The sequence below is a fragment of the Meleagris gallopavo genome, chromosome 1 (genome assembly GCF_905368555.1).
Source record: "Meleagris gallopavo chromosome 1, MGAL_WU_HG_1.1, whole genome shotgun sequence".
Taxonomy (NCBI): Eukaryota; Metazoa; Chordata; class Aves; order Galliformes; family Phasianidae; genus Meleagris; species Meleagris gallopavo.
In genome coordinates this window covers 68643526-68669746 of record NC_139404.1, presented here as the reverse complement: position 1 = coordinate 68669746, position 26221 = coordinate 68643526, and the positions used below count along the sequence as shown (strand labels likewise).

The window sequence follows — 26221 nt, the reverse complement described above, 5'->3', positions numbered from 1 at the left end:
CCTTAGCAAATCTGTACTTATCCCTTGTATTTCAGGACACGGCAGAAGATACCATATTTTCAAGCTTATAACCTGCAACTTTTGAAAACGCACAGCCCTTGAACTAAATTGAAAGGTGTTTCAGTCTGCACTTAACGCAGGAAAATACAGACGAAAGAGCAGTAGGCAGTGATGATCCGAGGCAAGGTGATCAGTGTGTGGAAAAGGTTTTTAAATAGGGAGCTCTTTCAGAAAAAGTAAAGTCTTGTCTACTACAGCACATGCCAAGACAGTGGGGATAAGTATAGGTTGCCTGACTATTTATTTCCCTACTAGATAATCTGCAGGTTATATACATGAAAATATGGAAATTTTGCAATATATGTATGAATTAGACTTAGTTTCAAAGTCTGTTTCTGCTGCAGCCTGTGTTTGATAAATGATCTCAGTACTGTCTTCTCAAAATTTAATCATTCTGTCAGTGAAGGAATGCAACAGAGTTACTGGATTTATCATTTCCATCACTGCTTTTAAGACTGCTGAATTATTAGCCTCTTTTAGTTTTGTATTTTATACTTGAATTTCCATTATTCCTGATGATGACATCAACCTCTTGATCTACTCTGATAACAGCAAGATTTTACTTTATAAAATCAACTTAAAGCATCAAAATTGTCCCTGCTTTTTCCTCCACTGAGAAAATAAACTTTTTTTTTAACACCTCACAAATACACTCATGTATATATAGTTGGTGTCATACCGTAAGAACAGCTCCAATTTATAAATGAGCTTTCTTTCTGCTCAAAAATAATAAAATACTATATGAAAATGAAAACAGATTTTTTTAGTCTTGTGAGATATGAATATATCCCAGGATATAAAACTTGCATACTGTTAAAAATGTTTTCCAAAAAAGTTCACAGGGTTTCATGATGACAAAAGATGCCGAAGTTTTAGTTTCCTGTACTACATTTTTCATAATACAATCAAAAAACATCTTAATTCTAGAAAATAGTACTGTATGATAATAGGAATGTGATTCTTGCTTATCATTCTGCCCAGAGAGGTGGTGTATCTCCGTCCCTGGAGACATTCAAGGTCAGGCTGGATGGGGCTCTGAGCAACCTGATCGAGCTGAAGATGTCCCTGTTCATTACAGGGGAGTTGGACTAGATAACCTTTCATGGTCCCTTCCAACTCAAATGATTCTATCATTCTATGAAGAATCAAAGCAACACTGCAGACTTTGTCTCCTTCCTGTCCTTACTGACAGCGTAACCAAATATCCCAAGAACAGTGTCAGGATTAACATATGGCTTGTAAAGCAATCTGGGGTCTCCTTGGATTTAAAAAATTGTGTAATGCTCATTCTCTTTTCATTTCATTTAATGTTTAGCTTACATATTGCGAATTGGCTATGAAACCAATAATTGAGACAGAGACATCACAGAGAGAAAAGATAAAGCCAATAGAATATGGTGGGTGGAACCATCCCCAAGGTGTTTAAACATCTTGTTGTAGCAGACCACTCTGTTATTTACTTGAGACAAGGAGGGCCATGTATAGTCATAATATTATTATAGCTAAAGAAGTCTGGAATCCATTATACAAGCTACTGACTGATGTGTAGAGGGCTTGCAGTGTTGTGTAAGGACAAGAAAAAAAAATCATTAATCTCAGAAACATTGAGCCTGATTTAGAATAATATTTCTTCACCATGTAGTGTATAGATTTTTGTAGCCCAACTAATGTTGATTTCTTCCTTAGTATGGAAACCATCTGAGGGCTGTCCTAAGGCCTTTGTGGTCTGAGTCCAGGTCCTGTTGGATGTACCTCCCACAGCCCAAACACCGTCACAGACTCAAAAAAGCAGCCTGCAAGTGGCTGAGTTTAAGCCATTGTGGTGGTTCCTCCAGGTCCTTGCTGAGGTGCGTGAGCTGTGTCCTTCCACACTTATTGGTCCATGTGAGAATCTGCAGGTGGAACAGCCCGAGCAGGCTTTTTAACAGCTGGATATCAAGCAGCAACAAGCAGCATGGAAATCCTTACTGATGCTCAGCTAAGTGCAAGCCAGGGAGCAATACAAGGAAATATTCTAAGTTGAAGAATCAACGTCCAGACCAATGCTAAAAAATGGTCTTGCTACCCCAGGAATATTCATAGTCAGTAATGAATAAAAAAGGTCAGGATGATCACACAAAAGCACTATGCACAAGGGCAGCCTAGCAGTGTTTTCCAAATTTCCTGTGGCTGTGTTGTAGCTGTGGAACAGATGAATGTGATCTGCCTTGTTCTGGTGATGTGAAACTCCTCCCCACATTCATCAAGGATGCATAGTGCAGGGATGCTGTCATGAAGGCTAACTGCTGCCTCTGTCTTCAGGGCTCTGTCTACTCTGTATGTGACCATATATGTTATGCCACATGAGTCACAGTTTCAGAAATTGCTGCTTGCCCTGGATCAGATATCAGCCCAGCAGGGTGAGCTTGTGATTATTTCATTTATGCAGTTGGAATGGGTTCGACAAAAGCAAGTCTGTTTTAACTTCCCTACATGAAATGTTGCAGCCTCCTTTGGCTGCGAGTTCTTCTGAGATGCATTGTCTTTAAGATAAAAAGTAGAATATTTTTTAGCACACCAGTACTTCACACCTCTTCCAGTGACTACCAAATATCTTACAGAGAGGGAAGAAAACAAAAACATATTGGCTGAATACAAACACTAGCAATAACTAAGCACATCCACAGTAGCTATGCAAAAAAAGCCACAGCCACTTCGCTGGTGGCTAAAAAGACTACGTGAAATAATTCCTTTCTTACTACCTTTTGAAACACTATCCACATTTGGTAGATCTTCTGATTCAGTAACTTCCAAGAGCTGCACAGGCAGCCTTGCTGCTGTCACTTCACTAGGGACACTGACTCTGAAGAGAGGCAGCTGTGCAATGCGACCATGGCCACAGTACAGCAAAAGTACTCAGTGCTGGGGTGGTGGGAGGATCCTGGGCAGAGGCTGCTGCCATAGAAGATACTTACAGCAACAAGGTGAACAAAATCTACCACATTCAAGGCAGACTTTATTTACAACCCAATAGCTAGACTGTTGTGTTGTGTTCGAGATTAAGTATGGCAAACTAGCGCACCAATAGTTTTTTTTGTTTGTTTTTTGTTTTTTTAAAGAAAGAAAGAAAGAAAATGAAATAATCTGTTAGAGCTTTTATGAGAGAACTACCTAGGAGTTAATGTCCTGGAATATCTGTCTAGTAACAAATGTTAAATGTATCTGGTAACATCTACCATTCTCTTCATAATTAATTCATTTAGAATAAAGATATTGTTAAACAGATTTCGTCTAAATATTCTTGTCTGTTTGCTAAGAACTGCATAACTGTACAAACAGAAATTGCTTAGAAAACAAAGCTAGGGAAATCACTTTCTGGTCCTAGAAGAGACAGATGATAAAACTGATTTTGCATCGCAAATCCCTTCTGCCTGGGCTCCTACTTGATGTCAGGGAAGGAAACCAAGGGCACAAACGAACAACAGACTTGGAACCGAGCACCCCAGAGTCATTAATGCTCTGATTCCTGCCTACTTGCCTCAGTACTATAATCATGCAAATAACTTGAAAGTTTTGAATTTCATCATTTTGCTTTAAACAATTCAAGATAAAAAAGTTGTGCTTTCTTTCCCGTTTTTTGAAATTTGCTGTTGATGAGAAGTAAAGACAGTATGTAAGGTTTCTGCCCACTTCAGTTTAGATCCAGGCAATCCTTTGTATATGCTGGTAGATACTGTCTCTTTTGTTGTTGCATAAATGATACATTTGCTTTGTTTCATACCTATCCCCCTTTTCCTTTTGTTAAGTCAAACCCAGTATTGCAACATTTATCTCCATATGTTCTTGTCACATACAGATTCAGTGGATATGGGATGATCAATACTGTCTACATACTTATTTCTCAGCCTACCCATCAAACACGGACTGCCATATTTATCAACTTCATGAAAGTCTTTTCTTTTAAATAATCCATTGAAGTCATTTAACTAACTTAAATGCGGTAACAAATTGTCAGAAAACAGCAATTAGTAGAAAAGTGAGTAGTTAAATGATTATCTAAAGAAATTGCTAAATAAACTCTACACACTGAGAAATGAAAGCTAGTAAAATACTGAAAACTGGTCCTGAACAACTTCCATTTTCAATTTTTCTCTTATATTTTGAGTAGATTGTCTTGAGCTCACCTGCATTGTAACAAATCCAGAGACATGTTGCTGAATTACCAGATAACATTATAAAATCCATACAAAATCAAAAGAAATCAACTAAGCCTGCAATTTTACTGCATAATGTCACAACACTGCAGTGTCATACACAGGAATGAGCACGATATCACAAGTTTTATCAACAAATCCCATCATTTGCATTACAACAAAAGCCACTTAATTTTAAAGGCACGATAATTCGTTAAGTGGTTCTTTCTCCTACCCATTACCTCCTTCTAGGAGCCAGACGCTCAACAGCATAGAAACTAAATGAAAACCTCATTGCTTTCAGTGTCTTGGAAAGTCACCACAAACATAGATTTTGGCTATCAAGAAACAGATAGCTTACTTCCTAAGTCATGTAGGAACAACATAGGTCATGTACAGAGCAGCTTATCATTCTCAGAATTATTATTAAACAAAAGCTATAAGTAATAATCCTTATACAGGGCTGCAGAAGATCTTTTAGACTGTGTTAACGTTTCTACATGAAGTAATGGCATGCCATGGAATGCCAAACAATAATCAAATCATCAAAATCTTATGTAATAATGCTGAATGTGACCATAAATGGTAACAGTGTCAGGCAGTTATTTGCATTGAAAGCTGAGGTCAAGGATCTGCAACATCATTACTTCTATTATCACTGTTGCTGATTAGTTCATGATGCAGATAATGACAGCAAGAAATTAGGCATTCCATCAGAAAAGTGATAAAACATGTTTATGTAACCTTGGTTGTGTATTGATCTTCCACCACACAGTTCAAGAAAAGGCCAGCAATTAGACACAGTCAGTGTGTTCATCATTAGGAAGATATCAGAAAAATGGTTGTTCTAGTCTCAAAAGCAAAACAGATGAAAAAGCTTTGAAATTTGAGAAATGTAAGTCATTTTACTGTCCATTAAGCCATGAGAGAACATTTGTGTCAATCAGCAAACTATTTTCAAGAATTTAAAAGGTTTTGGAGAAGCTACATGAACAATGTTATCATTTAGTGAGAACTTTTGGTGATAGGGGGAGGGATGATCTTGTAGGACTTTTCCAATCTTGGTGATTCTATGATTCTATGGATACATGTACATAGATATCTACAACTGTAATTATAAAGAAAATCTATTTACTGCAGGAAAAAAAAAATGCCTCTGGAAAGACTTTAAAGTTTGCCATAAGAAATGGCATAGGAAATTCAGAGATGAATCTGTTTAAAACATTAACAGCAGGAGTATGACAAATATAGCTCAAGCAACTAAAAATATCAATAATGTTAATCCAGCAGCAGGTAATAACATGATCCCAGACTGAACAAGGAGGCAAACCTGTGGTACATGACTTTAAACATTGGAGAAGACAGGCTAATCAGCACAGCAACATGCTGCTTCCACAGAGCAGCATCAAAGGAATAAATGGTGGAAAGTGGGTACCCATCTTAAACAACAGGAAGCCAAGAAGCTGCAAAATACTCAAACCACCTCTCTTTACTACCCAATAAGGTGATCTGTTCCCTTTTGTTTGTGTGTATTGGTACCCTCATGTTCCAAATAGCTTCACAGATGTAAGGATGGTGGAGATATGACCATTTACAGCAGCTGTTATAGCAGTGATAGTAAGGGGTTTGCTCTGGGGTCATGCAATCACCTGGCAGAGCAGAGACGGATGGGCTTGGATTTAAAGGACAAAAGTGCTGCCTACAGTTTTTCTTTCTGAATGACTGATGCTATGGCACAAAGTTGATTAGGTTATGCATGAAGGAGCCTTCATGGCTTAGGGAGATTCTGTGTGTTAATAGGAGCTAATCACACCACTGAGGCGAGCCCTGTGTTAGAGCAATTCCTTTCAGTCACTAAAGCGATGCTGCCAGGAGAGCTGAAACACACTGAAAAGTCTGCCTTCTTCCTGTTGAAAATAATTACTATCATGTAGCAGCATGTGGGCAAGTAACTGCAATGAGTTTCATCAAAAATTACAGCAAATTAATTAAAGTCATTAACTATATTCTAGCTTGATTAGCGATACAGATTTTAATCAGTCACGCAGATGAGGGTGGCACGTTATTTTCTACTTCTCATTCCCAACTTCTTTTCTCTTGAAAGTGATGAGTCACTGAAGCTCTGAGCACATAATCTTTTATCATACTTATACAAACAGCTCATCTTGATCACAGTTTCTCTTGAAATATTCTGAAGAAATTCTGATTGAAAGTGGCCAGAATTCATCCTCTCTAATCACTAAAAAACTCTCAAACTTCTCTTACGCTGCTGAAGTTAATAACTGAGATAATCTACAGAAATGCTTGCTTAATTTACATTTTTCAGACATCTAAGAAAATTACACGAGTGGATGGGGACTGACTTTTTTCCTTTTTTTTCTTATTTACTCTTTCATGAAGCCTCTGAAAGCTCAGAGCAAGAAGGATGTCCCTGCTAAAAGAGCCCCACCATTTGTTTGTACAACTTAAAGAAGATAAAAATGGCAATGATTTTTTTTGTGAATGTGTTAAAAATACAGCCAGGCTATGGTGCTACTGAAACCAAAAATAAATTTGATTCAGTATTTGCTGGCTGTTGCTTAGGTTGCCTCTTTTCCCTGGGAGTACGTAAAGTAAAAGGAACTCAGAGTGAGAATACCTAGCAGTGAAGCAGTAACACAACTATACTTAACCTGTAATCCACAAAATAATGCTATCTGTAAGGGAAGGTTTACAGAGAAGCACAATAACAGCAAAAGAGCTTGTTAAGCATTAGGGTAGTGACAAGTAATCCAATTCCCATTACATGACCTGATCTTCCAGTGATTGCATGGGCAATCCCTGCCTTATTTCCTTTGTCCCTTTCTCCCATTTAGATTACTGCAAACATGGTCTGGGAAGCTTAGATAAGACTTTAAATAACAAAATTAGTAACAAATTAAGGAATTTGCTAGTGTTTCCTTATCTTTTTTGAAGTCAATTCTCATGACCATTAGCCATAACTGGAGTTACACACTGTTCTGCTATGAAAGGAAATGAATACTTAATGCTCTGAGATGTATTTATCCTCACAGTGCTTACAGTACTGTTATTTTAGTGCGACAGATGAGGCAGAAAAGCTAATCTGGCTACTGAAAGCCCCACTGGAGGATGTATTTGACAAGGGCAAGAATCTGACCCTGCCCTTCTCCCCCGAACTAATATCGCAGTTTCCAGGGATCACCCATTCTTTATAACCAGCAGGCACTAAATCCTAGGACTGTGGAGGTATATAGATATCTATAGATTCTGGCTCCAGCTATCCCAAGTTCAGCCTGCTCCACACACAGCATAGGTGAATACCAGTTTTTCCATTTGGGTTTCATGGAAACCACATGGCAGCACACTGAGTGGATCTGCACATATAAATCTCATGCTAGGGCAGGGTTCTTGGAGGCTGACAGAGGAGGTTCCTGCTTTACTGGAGGCTGTGCGAGGATCTTGCCTCACTGCACCAAGATGTACATTTTGCATTACATAGCAGATGGAGGATATGTAAGAGTCAGGGAAAAAGCACAACCTATTCTTAACTGTTATGCTGCAGGCATTGCTGATTACATTTAAAATATCCAGGAATACAACAGGTAATTAGCCACCATGAGCTTCCTGCACCACATCATGACTAAGTGAGCTAAATAAATTATTAAGTATATAAAGATGGAAATGCCAATTAGAGGTAGGGAGCTGTTATCTCACTAGCAGCGGTGAGAGTGCTGGAGGGAAACATCACCTTCACCACCTGTAGCAAAAAACAAGCTAATAGCAGGTGGGAGATCATTTGGAAAAGAGCTGTGGGCTGGTCTGACTTTTAGAAAGTCTGTTAAACTGTAAGAACTTTAAAAAGCTGAAGGCTAAAAGAGCACTGAAAGTTAATTTGAACCCAGTCTGTAAATTCTTTGCGAGGAGATTTCAGATAACAACAGATTGTAGCAAAAACAAAAACATCCAATACCTGATTGATCAATTTAATCAAATTTAAAGTGGTGAAAAAGAGAAGGATTAACGTCAGTCAGCTTAGCCATCTGAAACTCAAGCATATACCCCAAGTCAGTTATTTAGACATCCTCCCTGACACACTGAGAGAAAAATTTCCAGAGGGCTGTTCATTTCCCTTAGGATGGACTGAATCACTTGGGTGCTTCTCACTCTTATTTCTTTTTCGGTCAGTATATTGGAAGACGAGCTTATACATGTCACTAGCATTGAACCAGCTGGAGTTTGGCAGGGGTGTTCATCTCACTTAAGTGTACATTTCTGCAAGGAAATATCTTGATTTGCACCAAAATACCCTTTAAGTATGATTTTACAACAAGGCAAAATGACTTGTGGAGTATAAGCAAGAGTCCCTGGCTTGGTTGTATCATCTGAAACTGCACAGGAGGCCAAACAGAGGAGCATAAGCAGAACAGCTGGGGAATGTGTGAGGCTGGGCTCCCAGAAGACACATACCATCATCAATATTTCTAGCACTGCATTCACATCAGACTTACAGAGAAGAGGAACCAACAGCTGCAAATCAGAATCACACAATGCTTTTTCCAATTGTTTCATCCTCTATGCCTGGGAACACAGGGGACAAACATGTCCTTCTTCCTCCCCAGCTCTTCAATAAATTCCTGATTATGCAGCTGCTGCACACTAGTTGCTGATGGCAATAGGGCTCTGTGGTGACTGCGTAAGCAAACCAAAGCATGGAAATCTTTGGGCAAATTCTGGTCTTAGCATCACCTGCTAATTCCTTGTCACTACTGTTCTGTTGGCACAGAAAGCCCGTGTTGGTAGGAGAGATGAAGAAGTGAAGGTTATTTTTTGTATGTTGTCAGCTTCCCATTTTTTGTTTAGAAGTACTCTAACATTGTAGTGGACACAAGAACATTGACACAACACAGCAGGATTCTCCATTACACTGAGTGCATGTGATGCCTGTTGTTGAATTATTCATTCTGAATTATTACTTCCTTTTTGCCTCTCATCTAATATTAAAGTGCACACCTGAAAAGCATAGTCACACTGGGCAGCTGCAAAAAGCATGAATATCTGTCATGAAAAAATGAGCACGCAATGGATCCACAATACAAACATGCGCAAACACAAACAGGTGAACAAATAATGACGAATTACACAGAACAGAGAGCAACATCCAGTTGGCCATCATAACTGCTCAAAACATAAATTTCCATGCTTCATAAATGATTGTTCAAACCAAGCCATAGCAAGTGGGATACCTCAGCCAGATGACACCAGGAAAGCACAGCTTTTCTTCTTCTGCACTCAAGAACTGCTCCTCAGCAGGGGTCATGTGCTGTCACAGATATACGCACAAAGCTCCTATTGCAACCAAAGCAAACTTTATGCCCCAGCAACCCAATACAGCCATGAGATAATTTAAAGGCAATAAGCCAGTCACAGTCCCATCACCGGAATCAAAGCTTTTTTCTCTGTAGAGCTGAATGATGCAGCTCAGGTAGCCACAAAAGAGAAAGTTCCTGCCCACTCTGCTGAAATTTACCAGGGCCCTTGGATTCTTCTGTCCACAACAACTCACTGCCACTTCTCCAGCTCTCACTCTGTGTGGAAAGCAGGGAGGGAGAAGGAAGGGATATCCTGCAGAAAGCTTTTCTACAGGCAGCGCTGCTTCCAGTGGTGCTCTTGCAGGTGCAGCTCTTCTGCTCTTACCTACAAATAACGTTAAAAATTGTATATTGCTTTACTAGTTATGTGCAAAACAAACATATACTGGATCCACAACAGGAAACCAAACACCGTAACCAGATTACACCATGACAGCTTTGCTCTTCTTCTTTTTAATTGTTGCTGCAATCATTCTGTTAACATTAAAAATGTTCTGTGTTCCTGTCTGAAGTGTATTCAGACATTTATTTTAGCAGAAACAAGTTTAAATTTCATACTGCTGGAAAAGCCACACAAATTCTGTTGAAAAAAAAAAAAAATCCTGCAGAAAAAGAGCAATTACAAGAAACACAATGCTGTGATGTTTCCTCCTACACTGAAATCTATCTCTCATCACAGAAATTGCTACCTTTTTTTCTTGAGCTCTATATCAGGAGGCTAGCCTTTCTAGTATTGAAAAGCAAAAGTAGAAAATAAGACTCTTTGGTAAAAGAAACAACTATTTCAAGAGATACATTTTTTTTTCCCATATGTCACCAATAAGCATTTAATTTCTAGAAATGAATGGATTTCCTGTATGCTGCCAAGATAAATTTTTAAAAAGCGGATTTAACAAAGAGCAAATGTAAAACGTTGAGGTTCGAGGATCAGAATCCCAGTGCTGCACTGGAATTCTCCTTCTTCATTGACCGTTCTGCAACTGGAGCAAGTTCAGGCTCAGACAGGGCTAAGGGACGCAGCACGTGCACATTGCTCCAGGCCTCCTGGAGGAGAAATGAGATCTCTAGAAGTTCTTCAACATACAGGAGAGAAAAAAAGATGGAAACGAGAGCAAGAGAGGAGCATAACAGGAAGCCAAACAAGGGCTGAGGTGAGGTGGACACTGAGGAGTGCATCCAGCATGTAGAGGGACCCGGGACCTCCCTGACTGCTGGGTGATACAGGATTTGACCACATCCCTCTGCAGGCAACCACGCAGCCCTCAATCCCTGCACACCCACCCTGCTAGCAGGGAATGAAGAGCCTGGACTGTTCCACGGCACTAGGAACCATTGTGGGTGATCCAGCTGAGATTCAAGCAGTACATTCATCTCTGCTTTGCAAACCAACCTTGCTGCCTTCTTTCTGGTGGAATACAGGAAAAAAAAAATCTCCTGCTTCTAATGTAATTCTTCTGCAAATTCAATGTTTTTGGTTTTATTGACCTCCACAGAACTTGAAAGAAGTCAGAACCTTACAGCTCTACAGATAGCACAAGCACTCTCAAATCTAAACCTCTTCAGAAGATTCCAACTGCTCCGTTTCCAGGAACATAGGAGTTTAATCCACTGCTGGCCTTCAGGATGTGCCAGGCAGCAATTCTAATAAGTTGTGTCTGGCTGATGTCAAGATGGTAAAGATCACAAGGGCAAAAAGAGATAGGATGCCAGGAGCAGGCTAGTCACCAGATGAAGGTTAGCCCACTTTTATTTAGCTCAGTCAGTCCTTCTTGAATTTTATGAAGAAACAGGGCTAGTTTCTATACTATGTGTCCAGTTACATAAAGAATCTGTCAGAGTATATATAGAACTTGTCAGCCTGATTAATATAAATTATGAATACTAGGCAAAATGTTAATATACTATGCAGGTGTACATACAAATATATGTGTGTGTACTCATACTTCTATATATCTACCTACAGTTTTTACATATGATCTCATTTTTCATTCACTTGCTATCTTTTCTGGGCAGTTCAATTAATGTCAACTCCTAAACCATATGCATCATCCTATAAATTTTACGGAACTGTTAAATTCAAATTGTCAGCCAGCATGAAAGGAGCCTTTTTCTCATATCGTGTACTTCAACTTTACATAGAAGGGCATGCTCTTGTAAAGCCTCTTGTACTTCTCATTGTGTTCTCTTGGATATTAGAGTTACATTGACACTGTGTTAGAGCTCTGCAAATGCGAAGAACACTTGAATATCTTATGTATGTCACAGCCCTTTTGTGGAAACAGATCTTGAAAGCCCATAACATCAGCTTTTGGGAAACTGGGATGAGCTGAAATTGGAGACATTCAAATCATCCCGATCGTTTAACACTGACATAGAAATATTCAAAGGCTCTCAAACTTTTTTAAAGGGTTTTAAAGAGCATTTACTGTTTTAATTATAAAAAAAAAAAAAAAAAGAATCTGAAGAATCTGAAGGCCTGCCCCAAAGAGAGCCCACCCACTGCCCATTTACAGGGGCCTGCAGCACCTGCAGTATAACTGTGCTTGGGGTATAGCCTCAGGGATGCACTCATCCTGACTCTGAGCCACTGAGACTTCACAAGAGAGGGGAGAAACTTTTTGGGCTGCACATGTACATCCAGTGTAAGAAATTGCTTGTCTGTTCAGATGCAGCAGTGTGTGAGGAAATAACGTACCTGGCTTGGGTTTTCCATCAAAATCTTGTAGTACTTTACAGGTCTTAAACACACAAATCAGATCAGCTCATTAGTAAACCTGAAGCAAGAACATTTCTAGACAGAACATGGAGACTGTGGAACAGCTTCCATTTAGTAATACTGGATTGTAAACAGCATGGTTGGTTATATTTACATAGGAAATTATACGTTGGCCTGTGTCAGTAAGAGTCTGAACATGATGGTAATGGAAATCCATACTGGTATTAGAAATTTTTATCATTAAGTTTTTTTAGTGTAAGTGGGGTTATTGGTGCCCTAAGTTAGGCATCCTACTTCTAAATATCTGCCCCTGAACTCATCATGCTGCTGTTCATTGTGGTAAGGACAAAGGAGAGCCCCCACAACATCACCCACCCAACTCGGTGCCTGACCCAGGACGAGAACACTCTGCAGAGATGCCTGTTTCTTTCTGGTGGCAGTAAGGGGCCTGGGGTCATTCTTTCAAAATGAGGACATCTGGTCATTTTGATGTCTAAAGTTGGGTGAGGTGAAACCCAATGATAGAATCTATACAGACACATCACACATTGCTGGAATCTCCTTTCTGAAGCAGCAAACGTGCTCCAGAGTTCAAAGAAGCAGGCAAAAAAAAAACAAACACCCTCACAACTATCTTGCTTCTAGCAATGGTTTCTCTTAGCCTCTCCATGCCCAAATATTTTACGTCACATCTCCCTGTATGATATAAGTGCAATTAAAAATGGTGGTCTCTCAGGTTAGCTGAAAACATGTGAGAATGACCCCAGTCTCAAATAGAACAAGAAATCTGAAGTTAATTACATACTCCTACTGAGTTTGTCATCAGAACTCCTTGAAGTCTTGACAAAAATCAGAAGTAGTTCAAACTGCACATAATAAAACCAGTTTTTCTTGTGAACTATGCAAATTAATTGGCCTTCAAGTACATCAGTTATTTAATGGCTGCCACACATCAGCCTGCAGGAAAACTGGGCAACAACCAGCCAGAGTAACTGCATCCTCAGCTGACCCAGCTGATCAGACGAATGATGAATGGAGGATTTCAGAAGGCAAACCAGTCAGTCCAGCTTGCTGCCATTTTACTTACAGGTGGTGATCCACACATCTAAGGTGCTTTGGTAATCCCAGGATGTCTGGAGTACATATATATTTTTAATAGTCTTGATGGAAGGAAGAAAAAAAATTAAGTCATTAAAGAATCAGTGTACTTCAGTGAGGGAAAACACATAGAGTTTTCGGTGATCATCTTTCAGTTTATGTCCTCAAACCTTCATCTGTTTCTCTATTCAATGCTCATAAATCAGAAGTTTGAACACTTCATATTTCCTTCAAAAATACTCAATGTCTCCCCAGCTGAGCGGTCCAGGAGAGTTGTGTTGGGGAGCATCTGCCAGAAACTATCAAATGAAACACATGACTACTAATTGAAAAATACATATTTCAGAAGCATAGAATTACTTCAGAAATCATCATTCACAGTTCAGGAACCATTATTCATAGTAAGTAATACATATTTATGTTAGCCACTCTATTGATTTCAATACACTATGCTTGGTGAGAATTGTAAAATATAGCCTTTGGTAAAATATAGAAAAAATTGTATCCTGTTCATCTTCATTCCTTTCTCACCCAGCCTCACTGATGGGACAGAAGATGTATTTAATTTGTGCAATCATAAATATTACTAAAACCCATTTTCTCTGTTAGCTTAATTAATAGCAGACCTGGGATCCAAGCACATTCCAAGCTCTGCTTACCAAAAAGCTCTGAACTTTTTTGCATAGTCCTTTCTCAAGCATTGTAAGGAATAATTGCTACTGTTGAATGCATTGCTGCAGTGCTCCAGTATTGAAGACAGCTAACACAGCATTCACTTTTACAACTTGCTTCAGTAGGACTGCAGTGAATCCACCCAGAAAAAGTTTTCTCTCGTAGTGTTAAAGTCCTTGGCACATGCCAGCACTGTTCTGAGCACATTGCAGAAGACTTATCAGTAGGCCTCAGCCTTCCAGAACACACCAGATAAATGCAATCTCTTCCAATCCACAGCTGATCCCCACTGCAAATCATAGAATCACAGAATGGCTTGGGTTGAAAAAGACCTTAAAGATCATTTAGTTTCAACTCCCCTGTTACATACAGGGTGTCAACCACTAGATCAAGCTGCCAGAGCCACATCCAGTCTGGCCATAACTGCTTCCAGGGATGGGCAAGACGTTCCAGTGTGTCACCACCCTTTGAGTGAAAAGACCTGCCTTTTGGTGATACTCTTGAATCAAGATGGTGGCTCATGAGCTATGAGAGTAAAAGAGCAGGTTATGTCCTCCAGAAGGGCAAGGCAGAGAAATCCCAGTAAGCTATCTGTTGAAATAGCAGGGAACTGTTCAATTTCCTAAGCACTCTGGTGCTACACTCCAGAACTCTGACTCACATAACTGTGATTCACATTTCTCCATTTACGCTTAGTCCGGAACATGTAGTAACCTTCCTAATCACCACTCACGTGTGCATTGGGTAAGTCATGGACCACCAGCTTAATGCAGTTGGTATATGCTTCAAAAAGGATACCCTCCAAAACACTCCAGCAGAATATAAGCAAAATTCAGCATACCCATCAGTCCCATGCTCCCCTGGGCTTGTGGGCCTGTGATTAAGTCCCATGGTATTTCTTAACAGCTGATGGACAGCAATTTCTCAGGCATTTGTGACTGCTTAGCAAAGGGCCCAATTCTCAGTTGGCCTCATTTAGGAGCCCCCACCTGCCAAGAATACACCTACCAGGACAGAAGCTTCTCATTTTGTCTGCCTCTTTTTCTTAGTCCTGCTGCTGAGGAATAAACTTCACTCTGATCAATCTGACATTTGCTACATACTCATTCCATTTAATCCCTAACACTTCCCGAAGTATTGGCTTTCAAACACTTTGAGACATTTCCACCTTTGCAGAATTGTCAGCTAAAGCAGAAAGAATGTACGAGTTGAAAAATCAGAGTCTGTTTCTCAAGTCAAAAATTTCCAGTGCCTGGGTTTTGTTTAAACTCTTAAGCAGCAGATGTCTCTGCCCTGAGCCAACTGGTATTTTAGAAACATTAGCAATGGCTACCAGTGACAGCAGTAATATTGGGTAAAGATTGTAACAAGACTAATTTGCCTCCATTTAAAGGCAGCCCTTTTATCAGATCCCCTGCAGGTACTGTGATGCATGGGGAGAATCTGTGGGGCCCCAGAGGCGATGTAAGCCAGCAAGAAATCACAGCCTGGGGCTGAAAACAAGGGCCACACTGATGCTCCTCCGCGTCAAGATAGCAACATCCCATGTCACTGCCTGATGTTGAAATGCTCATAGTCAGTTCAGAAGAACAAAATTTGTGACCTCTTCAGACTACTGCTCCAACCTGAAGCAAATGTTAGTTGTGTCTGAAGTGTTGCCACTACACTGGAAAAAAATGATTCACTCAGCTATTTTGGTGGTGTTCTCCCAAAGAAAGGTTTTCCCAAAGAAAGGAGACAAGCCCTATCTAAAGTCTGAGGCTTTTCTTTACCCAAACAAGAGGGCCAAATTAAGACTGCAGAGGCAGTATTTGTTCTTGCATTTCATAGCTTTTAAGATTTAGAATTGGTAATCTGAGCATTCTTTTAGCATACATTTTGGATGTTGTGTTATTTGCTATGTATAACACAATCATTGGACAGTACAGATGCCAAGCCATGAAAACTATTTTCCTTTTTTTTTTTTTTTTTTTTTTTGCATACTCCATAGGCAGAGGGATTAGATTATGTTCTATTTCTTTCTGCTTTGCAATATATTTAGACAACTGAATGGCTTTTCATTTGGTACTTGTCCTGTAATTCATTTTCCATATCCTTTCCTTTCAAACTTGCGAGGCTTTTTTTCAGAATCTGGTGCATTGTGCATTGTTCTGTCTTCTCCTTCCATTTATGGGAAAGGAGGACATGCCTGGTGCCTGTAACAATCAGTGCATCCACACAGGGTTTCCTGCTGCAGAAAGCCGCCTGTTAGTCCAGCAGCTGAGCTCCTCCTATGAAAAGCTTTTCCTCCGCTTCCCAATACAAGCAGAGTTGAAGGCATTGCAACAGAACCTCGAGATCAGGGTGGGTGTGTTTGATCAGCATAATACAATTTTATACCAGAGAGAGATGAGGACGTTGCAGAGGCTGTTCACTTTGTTATCTCGGCAGAGGGTGTTTGCTTTGTTATCTCGGCTCTGGAGGAGCTGTAGTGATTGATAGTGTTTTTATGTGAAGACTAACTTTGCAAGAGGCCCTGCAACCAGGAATGTGGCAACTGTTTACTTCATTTGTCAGAAAATGAAAAAAGTTCCCCCAAAAAGCCTTCTCTCCAGAGGCTCTGAATCACTCCTTTGTTATTAATGGATGTCATTTTATTTTTTTTTCAGTGGAGATAAGCTGCTTTGCAAAGCCATTGCTGTGAAGGAAGAGGCAATTTCTTAGCTAGCTACTTCCTTGTCTGTCAGTGTGAATGGATGCAGCATGACGGGTCTGTCCCCTGAGCGGCCAGGCAGAGCCATAATAATGGCAGTCTGGGTAGCAGTGGATGGTGACCTGTGCTAGTGAGTGACAGCAAGCTGAGCCAGCTCCAAGTGCATCAACTGTTAATATGTAAAAACCCAATAGAAGAGACCACAAGACAAGGTTTTGTTGCCAAATGCACTCTGGCTAACCATGCATGGAAATCAGCATTTCTTTCCCTTAGGAAAATGCAAGCATTTCCAATGATCCCGCTATTGTCAAACCTCCCAGTTTGACTGGTCCATCATCAGTCCAACCTGCAGTCACTGCCCCCATACACTTCTCATTCTAGGGCATGGATCAAGCTGAGAGGAAGCAGAACATGGTCATGAAGTGGAATTTACTGGGCCTTTGTGCCACTCAATAGCTTGTAAGCAGAGGGCTGCACCTTTAGCAGCACTTCTGGTGACACTTAGCCTGGCATCTGTGCTGACTGGGCTCAGTTTCATCAGCCATAGCCAGAGCTGGGAGAGCAGAGGGCAGGTACTTTCTGCTTGCTGCAAGAGGCTGGCTTCATGGCAGCCTACAGTTTCCTCACACGGGGAGCAGAGGGGCAGTGCTGATCTCTTCTTTCTGGAGACAGTGACAGGACCCGAGGAAATAGCATGGAGCTGCATCAGGGGAGAGTCAGGTTGAGGGTTAAGAAAAGGGTAGTCAGGCCCTGGAACAGGTTCCCCAGGGCAGTGGGCATGGACCCAGGCTGCTAGAGTTCAAGAAGAATCTGGGCAGCACTCTCAGCCATAGGGCTTGGACTTTGGATGGAGCCAGAAGTTCAACTGAGTTATTTTTGAGGGTCTCTTCCAACTCAGGATATTCTACATCTCCATGATGCTGTGGGTCTGATACAATCTGAGCTATAGCACATGCAGCACTCCACAAAAGAGTGAAAAGAAGGTACTGAAGGTGTCGTAAAGGTCACAGGTGGCTCCAACCCACGGCACATGCTCTCACTCTTCTTTTTCCCTTCTCTCAGCTGTTTATTAAATTAGTGATAGCCAAGTCTCAGGAGGTTCTTTTCTAGATACAAACAAACTTACTTTTAAACTTCTGCCTTCAGAGAGGCAGGTCCGCAGATTTGTTAGTGGCCATTTTTGTCAAAAAAGGACGGTGAAAAAACAGAATCCAAAATACTTTTGCTCTATTTCTAATATGAATAAGGTTATCAAGGATATAGTGAGCATATACTGCCTCATACACCAAACAGATTTGATGGGTAGATAGATAACCTCAAGCATGCTGATTCCCATGGATATTCTGCTGTCTGAACCAGATGTTTCTTTACATTTTATACGTTAATGAAATGCAACATGTATAATGTAGCACATGGACTTGGGAATACCCAATACGCTAAGAAATCTGCTGGGAGAAGTTAATAAAGTATTGCTGCTACTAGGATATCTAATTGTGCCTCCAACAGCTTTCCTACTCAAGCAAGCAGATGCATTGCTTCAATTTATCATTATGATTAGCAGTCCCCATCTATCTCAACATTTTCTGTTGTTAGGCAACTTATACATGCTACCATAGCTCCTATATCACATAATTACACACTCTGCACAAGGTGAAGATGGGTGGAATTACACTATTGTTTTTGTTGCAAGCAAAAACTAAACACAACACTTCTGTAAGGAAAGCATAACTATAACATATAGTCATTTATATATGCAGAAGTAGAAAAAACAGCATTTTCTCATTGTATGAAGGGAATTGAGGTTGGAGTAAGCCATGTATTCTTGGTCTGATGCATACCTTGGTAACAAGTGCGAGAAGAAAGCTCTATGATATTTGCTAAAGGCATTTACAATATGGTCACAGGAATACCCTTTTGCTCATGTAAACAGCAAAAGTAAGATTGTGTAAGCAAATAAAATTTACTTCAAAGTAAATTTATAGTTGCAAAAGGAAGTCCTCTGCACTTTGTACTGTCAGAGTGGACAGCTTGCACTAGAAATGAAGAGTTCAGCAGTTATTACCTTTTAGGTAAATATTTTATCTTTTCATCACACAGGTAGTAGGCAGCTCAGCAATGTGAAACAGTAGCCCACATACACATAGTAAAAAAGAGTTTTGGAATATAATCTGATTCTTGTCTTTACCTCAGATCTGAGAGTCTGTAGTTTTTCCTTTCTGACCCATTTCCTTGCTCTTTTACTGCCTTCCCAGATTAAATCCACACCTGAGAATATTACTCTTTTATCTTTACAGAAAGTACTTTGATGTCGAATGCTTACAAAGCATTGTGGGAACCTGTGTCTTTTATGTCTTCCAGAAAAGTATATTGATGTGCCTCAGGATGGGAGAGGTAAGATCAGACTCCATGGAGCAGCTTTCAAGGAAACCAATTCAATGACAAGAACTTAAAAAATGGTGGATAAGCAGCAGAGAGAGAAAAAGGACCGGATGGAGGTTGACCAAGTCACCTGGAGAGAAACATCTTTCAGACAACCTCTATAGGCAAACAATGTAGAAAGAGTTTCCAGAAGACAGTAGTCCGTAAGCAATATTTTAATTTTAGACCAACAATATTATCTTTGAAAGGAAGCATAATGTCTGAGAAAGTGCTCAGTAGGAAGAAAATAAAGTTGCTCTGGCAAATCTGGACAAAGGTGGAAAAAGATCACAAGACAAACCTTTGGTAGATAACTTTTCTTTGCCTCCCCATCCATCTATTGCCATTTGAGCCTAATCTAAATGTCAGAATAAGGAATGTGAGTTTTTCCAAAGTTCTCTGGTGATTACTTTGTCACAATAGAGTAGATGCTGGCAGTCCCCACGTTGTCATGCATAACAAGGTATGTGAAGCCTTCACCACCAATCAAACTGCAGGATAGCAGCTGATTCAGCCTTAGTGCACATTTTAAGATCATTGGCAATGATTTTGCTAAGATATCAAATACCTGAATACATCTCAGCTTCAATAGCTTCACATGCTTTTCTGAAGAGGGGAGCTTTTATTAAGAAGCAACAGGCACCCCATTCCTCCCCCATACTCCTTGAAGCTGAAAGAATATTAGAAGACAAGCAACAACCTTTATATTACAAAAGCAATAATACCATTGTCCCTCTGCTTTACAAGGCAATAATCCAATTCCCTCAGCCACTGACTGATGTCAGAGTTTATCCCTCCCAAATCTAAGAGTTCATTTGTAAGTCAAAAGAGAAATGATGCTGACACAGAAGCACCTGGAGTACTTGGTGACTAAGTTAAGAAAGCTTAACTTAACTTTCCACAGGACAGGTTTACTTAAAAATCACACAATATCAATTACACGAGCAAATTCTGTGAAATGTAATCATTTGTTAAGATCTATTTGTGGAAAACCTGGCAATGACAACTAAGCAGAGTTCATCTAGAAATTGCAACACAGCGTCACGCTAATACCAAATTAATTTTTCCTGCCTAATCTTTTGTCCCGCGGATACAAGTAATTTTATAATAATGACATATTTTATTGTACAAACAGCATGAAGAACATTTTGCCAGTGTGTATAAAGAAGCACCTTGTGAATAATTATTTTTTTATTTTTATTTTTTTAGTCTTTTTGATTTGAGAGCATTTTAGTCTTAAGGTGAACTCAAAAGGGATAGATTCCTGAGAGATCTGAGCTAATTCATAGCTACTGGAGTGCATGACAGTATGCAACTGAATTCCCCAGGAACAATTACTGTTGGGAGGAGCCAGCAGGACTAGAGAGCATAGGAATGCCTGGTCTCCAAAGAAGATCTGAAGAGGATACTGATATGCTCAAGTCCCTTTTCTTTGCAATCCAACTGGTAAAAATAAAAAAAAAAAGCAGAGTATAGAGCCTGTATAGAGGCAGGCAACAACTAACTACCAAGAACTCAAATGCTGCAGATAAGTATGTCAGCCTGCAGGCATTAGGCTCCATCTTGCTCTAGGTAAGCAGAAGTCTGGCTGCCCTCTCTCTTCACAGAATGTTGTTCTTTCCAGCACTTCAAATAAAAAGCAGTCAGTACTTTTTAAACCTTGTTTCACTCCAAACACAGCGGACCTTAGTTTTTCACAAGAACATTTCATTAGTGCATGGCAGAAGCATTCAAGGAACTTCAGCTGGGAGCAAAAAAGAACCTCCTGCAAACAAGCACCGTAAGTAGCTTGCAGATATCAGCACAGCCCCAGTGGCTCAAGTGTGGGAGCCTGGAGCTTCAGCAGGGGAATGAGCTGAGCTCTGAGTGTTGGCAGATCTCTCCTAGTGAGAGATGGTGATGCTAGCAGGGCCACCTTGCAAGAACAGCAAGGAAGCCAAGTAGCTGGAAACAACACTATCCATGCCTCTGCAGGCATCGTGTCCTCGCCCAGTTCCACACTGGCTCCAAGATTCACGATCCCTTGCAGACAGCCACCAAAGTCTCTATGCCTACAGCAGTCAGTCCCACATTGGTGTTTTGCAGTAGCTGTTTGCTCCTTTGGCCTTCTGCCAGCATCTTCTTTCATTGTGAGGCAATGGGCCACAGAGAGCTTTGTAAAAATTTATGTTCATGGAGGAATTTGTATTAGATACTGATTTGTGTGAATTACTGTATTTTGTAAGGGTTTTTTTCCCTCTGGGAATTGTGCGTTATTAATGAGCAGTTTTATGCTTTACTTCTAGTACATGTATACCTTGTAATTGATTAGCAGTTTTCTTTGTTTTCCTTTGATTCTACATACAAAGCCAGTTAATATAAGGTAGATACTCTCTGGCTGAAGTTCTGATTTTGCCTACCAATTAATTTATGGATAAATCCACATCGTAGCTGATGATATGCATCAACTGTGTTGCTATAATCACCTGATAGCCTACCTAGTTTTGCAGAATAGACCTTGAATAAGACTAATGCTTGCTGGGCCTTAAACTAAAGGGAAACAGTGCACACACATTTCCCAACCCCAATTTCTGTCAGCCTTTCTCCCACACTGATTTCCCATAGTGACAAGATATTGCAGAAGAGCACTGCTAGACAAAAGGTAGCCCGAACATTCCAAACTTCTGTACAGTAGAGCTCTGATAGTGCCATGCATTCACCTGACCAAAGTAATCATGGTGTATCAGATGAACTGCAATGAATCATTCAAGTATTTCTGCAGAAAGAGCCAGGTTCAAACGTGATCTCTCTCTAAAAGAAAAGACCTAGGCTAAAATATATTTCTCAGTTTCCATCCTGGTATAGTTTGAAAAACAAAGGATATAAAATTAATATAAAAAGTGCATAATTTCAGTGTACACCCTGTATACCAATGGCAGCTACTTCAGTGGCTGTTAATTACATTTGTGTTCCAGAAGCTTTCTTCCTTGTCCAACTCATCTTCTCTCCTACGTTTCACTGAGAACTGAGTGTCCAACTTCTTAATAATTGCTGTGCGTAACGTAGAACATAAAAAGATACGTAATACAGCTTGTGCAGGACTTGGTGTTGTAATTAACCATATTTCGTGCCTGGTTATCGATTGTACAAAAAAACAGAAAGTGACAACAACCTGGCCTTTTAATGTATACATCAGCATATTGTAGCAGCTATTTTAGATAACTGTTTTTAATAGTTTTATTATGGTTGTAATTTCTATACGAGGACTGTCCATTTGCAGAAGTGTTGAAGTAATGCATCAAAGCAATTTTTAAAGCCAGTTCTATTTAATTACCAGTGGTGACGTATGAAAATTAGGACAACTGAAACAAAACCCAAAACCCAACCAATTCACTGGAAGGAAACACATTTTCTCATCCTTGAAAATTCTATTGCATAAGACATTTTTTTCTAGTCCTCTTTTTACATAACTAGTAAATCACTAAGAAGATAATAGATACAGTACAATAGTCCATTTTAATAATCTACAGTCAAATTTTAGGCTAATTAAGCAAACTAGAAATTCTAGGGTTACAGTGATTTCTCACTATTGAAATGCTGACAATAATACTGTTTACATAACACTTGATGTTTGAAATCAATGTGCCAGTGTCCAGTGATTTGCTAATCTAGTTTTTGATCTAAACCTGTCCTGTTTTTTGCAGCATACTTAACTTCATATTATGAATCATGTTGTCTTTCTAAAGTGGTTGCCAAGTAAACCAAAAATGTGTTTTACACTGCTATTGCACTGCTCTTGTCTTTATATACAGTAGTTTTTATAAAGATGTCCTTAGGTTTTAATAAATGAGTGTAATGTAAACTGTTCTCTGTAATAAAACTTGCTTTAATGTTTCAAGACCATCTGGAATAGCTTTAGAGGTCTGAGTTTCCAACCTCTTTCGGTAGCTTCAGACTTCATGTCTTCCCTCTCCATGTGCAGGGAAATCCCCAGATACCAATACTCTGTAGTTTATACAAGTGGAAATGAAGAAGACTGTGTATTTTGCAGAAGGAATGATGCTTGGGCTTGGAGGGGAAAAAAAAAAAGGCTAAGGCCTTTAGATTGGTGTCACAGGTAGCACTTGCCAACACATGGTCCATTAAATCTGCATCACATTTCCAGCAGCTACTAATACCAGATACATTAGAGGAAAGTGTGGGATGTTTAACAAAGACTCCTAGAAATAAACATAATCTTTCCACTACTCAGGACTAGCTGAGAAGCCAAATGTGCAACTGAGCAGAAGCAATGTACCACGCTCCTTTCTACATGTGTGATGGCAGCCCCACCACCTCAGCTGAAGTGGGGTAAATACATTTCAACTTGCTTGTAAAAAAGATTGGATTCATAACTCACCAAGGCAAGGCTTACATTTTTCTTCTGTTGGACCAAAGGACTCAGAGTTTCCCAGAAAGGCTCAGACTTTCTAAGCACATGGTGCTCTCTCAAGTCCCTTTGTCACACATCATTTAAGAGGCATCACTGCCAATATTCCAGAAAATCTTTACCATGCCTAGCTGAAATTTCAGCTTTTGGACTAGTCAGAGGAGGCATTTTTGACTGCCAAATTGTACCCATACAAACTCACAGACACAAACACAATTGCCGTTCTGTGTTGGTAGCCTTGCTTATACTTAATGTTTCTCCTCCACTCACCCACTCCTCAAGAAAAAGTCTCTGGCATCTTCATTAGCACTCAGAGTGAGCCTAGGCCCTAGCACAATGCATGGCACCACAGGGAGGACTTGGAGGGGCCATTCCTGCCCTCTGGTGTGATCTGTGTCCCCAGACAGAAGCAGCTCCTTTCCTGCAGCTCCCTTGCTCCCCAGTGTATGTTCTCCTACACTGGAAAAGGCAGAGGAACATCAAATCAAAATTAAAGTATACACGTATCTGAGAAATCCATTGTAATGTCAATTATTTCCTACAATAAAGATCATTCCTGCAGTTTCTATATCTACACACATCAGCTCAGAAATGGAACATTTTCATTAAAGCAACACTTTAATAATTCTCCCTTTACTTGCAACTGCAATTACTTCCCACTGTGCTCAGTTACAGAGACATATGGCAAAGAATGGGAGGACAAAAGATGGTTTTAAAAATAGCTACAAATAATCACAGCCCACTTCCCTTCTCAAACTGTATTTGCAGTTATGAAGACAGATCCATTCATAAGGTCAGACAAATGACAGAAAAACAGTAAATTGATAGATGAAGTGTGTTATGGCTCCCTTACTGAATTTCCACAATGTTTACAGCGCATTTCTAGTAATTGAGTAAGAATTATATTCAAGACATTATGCTCAGCAGGAACAGCTTTTATATACCAAGCGAGCAAATGAGATATTTCTGAAAAGTCCACAAAAGATGTTAGGATGTCGATAGTGACTTAGAGACTGCCATTACCAAGCCATTATCGCCAACTCATAAGCAAACAGGAGCATCAGTTCCTTTAAATTACATGCTTGCTTTGCTAGAAAGCAAGGATGGTGTTGAACTGCTCATCATGCACTCATACAGATAGAATGTCAAGACAAGAAGAGAAAAGTGTCTTCTGTGTTGACATTTACTTCTGAGACAACAAAACCCTGCCCAGCTCTCTTAAGATATTCTCATCAGTTAATGCAGTCCATGTGTAAAGTGGAGACTGGGGGGACACCAATCTTTTAGGCATGTGTGGGCATTCATATGTAAGCATACTGTGTCTTGAATTTATGAGTCTGAATTCTGACCCTGTGCTGTACAGAGCCTCAAGGTCTTCTTCATTTTCAGTGCATCATTTCATCCTTAAGTGTGATCACTGGGATTTATTTCAGGATAAAATTTCAGGATTTATTTACAAGGATAACAAGAAATCCTCCAGATTTTAAGATGAACTGAGGAGTCACATAGAGAGAAAAAAACTCGTGCCTCTCAGCAATACCTTTTCATCAGCTAGCCTTTGCACCTTTCTTTTTACATACATTTCCAACATAAAGTGATTTGCTCTGCTGCAAAGGAAGCATCCAGTTGAGATTCCTGCATTCCGTTCTGCCTCTGTCTGCACAGGACGGCACTCCTAGGAGTGATTCTTCCTGCAGCATGCACTCTTCCAGCTTCCCAGTGGGAGTACAGCTCACATCTAGGGGCTGGTGCTCGTCACCAAAACAACACAGCTTCCTTAATGTGAGTTGTGTGCCTGCATACATACTTTTTATTGTGCAAGGCTGCTTTATTTTTCTGATTTTTTTTTAATTAAGCTAGGGAATATTAACTTAATACTTCTCAACTATTGCTATCCCTTTACTCAGTTAACTCAAGTTAACTCAAGTTTACTCAAGTAAAGAGCTATTTTCAGTTGACCTCAAGTTTTACCTCCCCCACAGAGAACCTACCTGCTTCATTCTCCAGTATTTGCTAGCCCAACCGTTAGTATATTAGATCACTGATAATTAATGCTGTCACACTGCTCACTGTGAATTTCACTTCCTCCAGCATTACCGATTTTATTGGGAAATCCTTTACTGGGTGGCAGCCTTGCAGGACATTCCACTCCTGGTGATGATGGGGCAGTGAGGGCTGGCTCTATATGCTCCATTATAGTTTTAACTACATAGCACACATCCTCTTTCCTGAATGAAAGAAAAAGCCAATTGCGAAATTATCCAGCAAAGAGACACAGCATCCCTGTGCTATGTCTGTTGTTATTCTGCAGAAGCAAGTTAAAGGCATTTCACATCCTTTTCCTGTAGATAATAAAAAATTAAGTGGAAAGCCCCAAGCCCTAGCAGAACAAACCGTGCAACACTGTTAGCCTCATAGATTTTATGTTCAGTTATGCCACTCATACAAACACGCATAGGCCCATAGTCAAGTTTTTGTCAAGCCCACAGGCTGCACAGTAGGCAACTCCAGGTGTTCGTGCTGCACAGTCACCTATCCTCCATTCACTGTCTTTTTCCAGCTCTGATTCCTGCTTTTCCATCCACCTGCAGGTGCTTCATCTTCCCATCTCCACAA

The 26221-nt window shown here is 40.0% G+C and overlaps 1 protein-coding gene across 8 annotated transcripts in view; it reads left to right on the top strand.

Annotated features, from left to right (window-relative positions):
• Positions 1-23038, top strand: part of SHISAL1 (shisa like 1) — an 81571-nt gene extending 58533 nt beyond the window's left edge. For 6 of the 8 annotated variants that reach the window (XM_085232726.1, XM_085232718.1, XM_085232703.1 and 3 more), the window contains one exon: positions 1896-3322. In XM_085232726.1, the coding sequence (XP_085088852.1) occupies positions 1896-2031 (136 nt within the window). In that variant the 3' untranslated portion in view covers positions 2032-3322. The other 2 variants (XM_085232749.1, XM_085232739.1) reach the window with 2 other exon arrangements.
• Positions 23039-26221: the final 3183 nt, after the last annotated feature.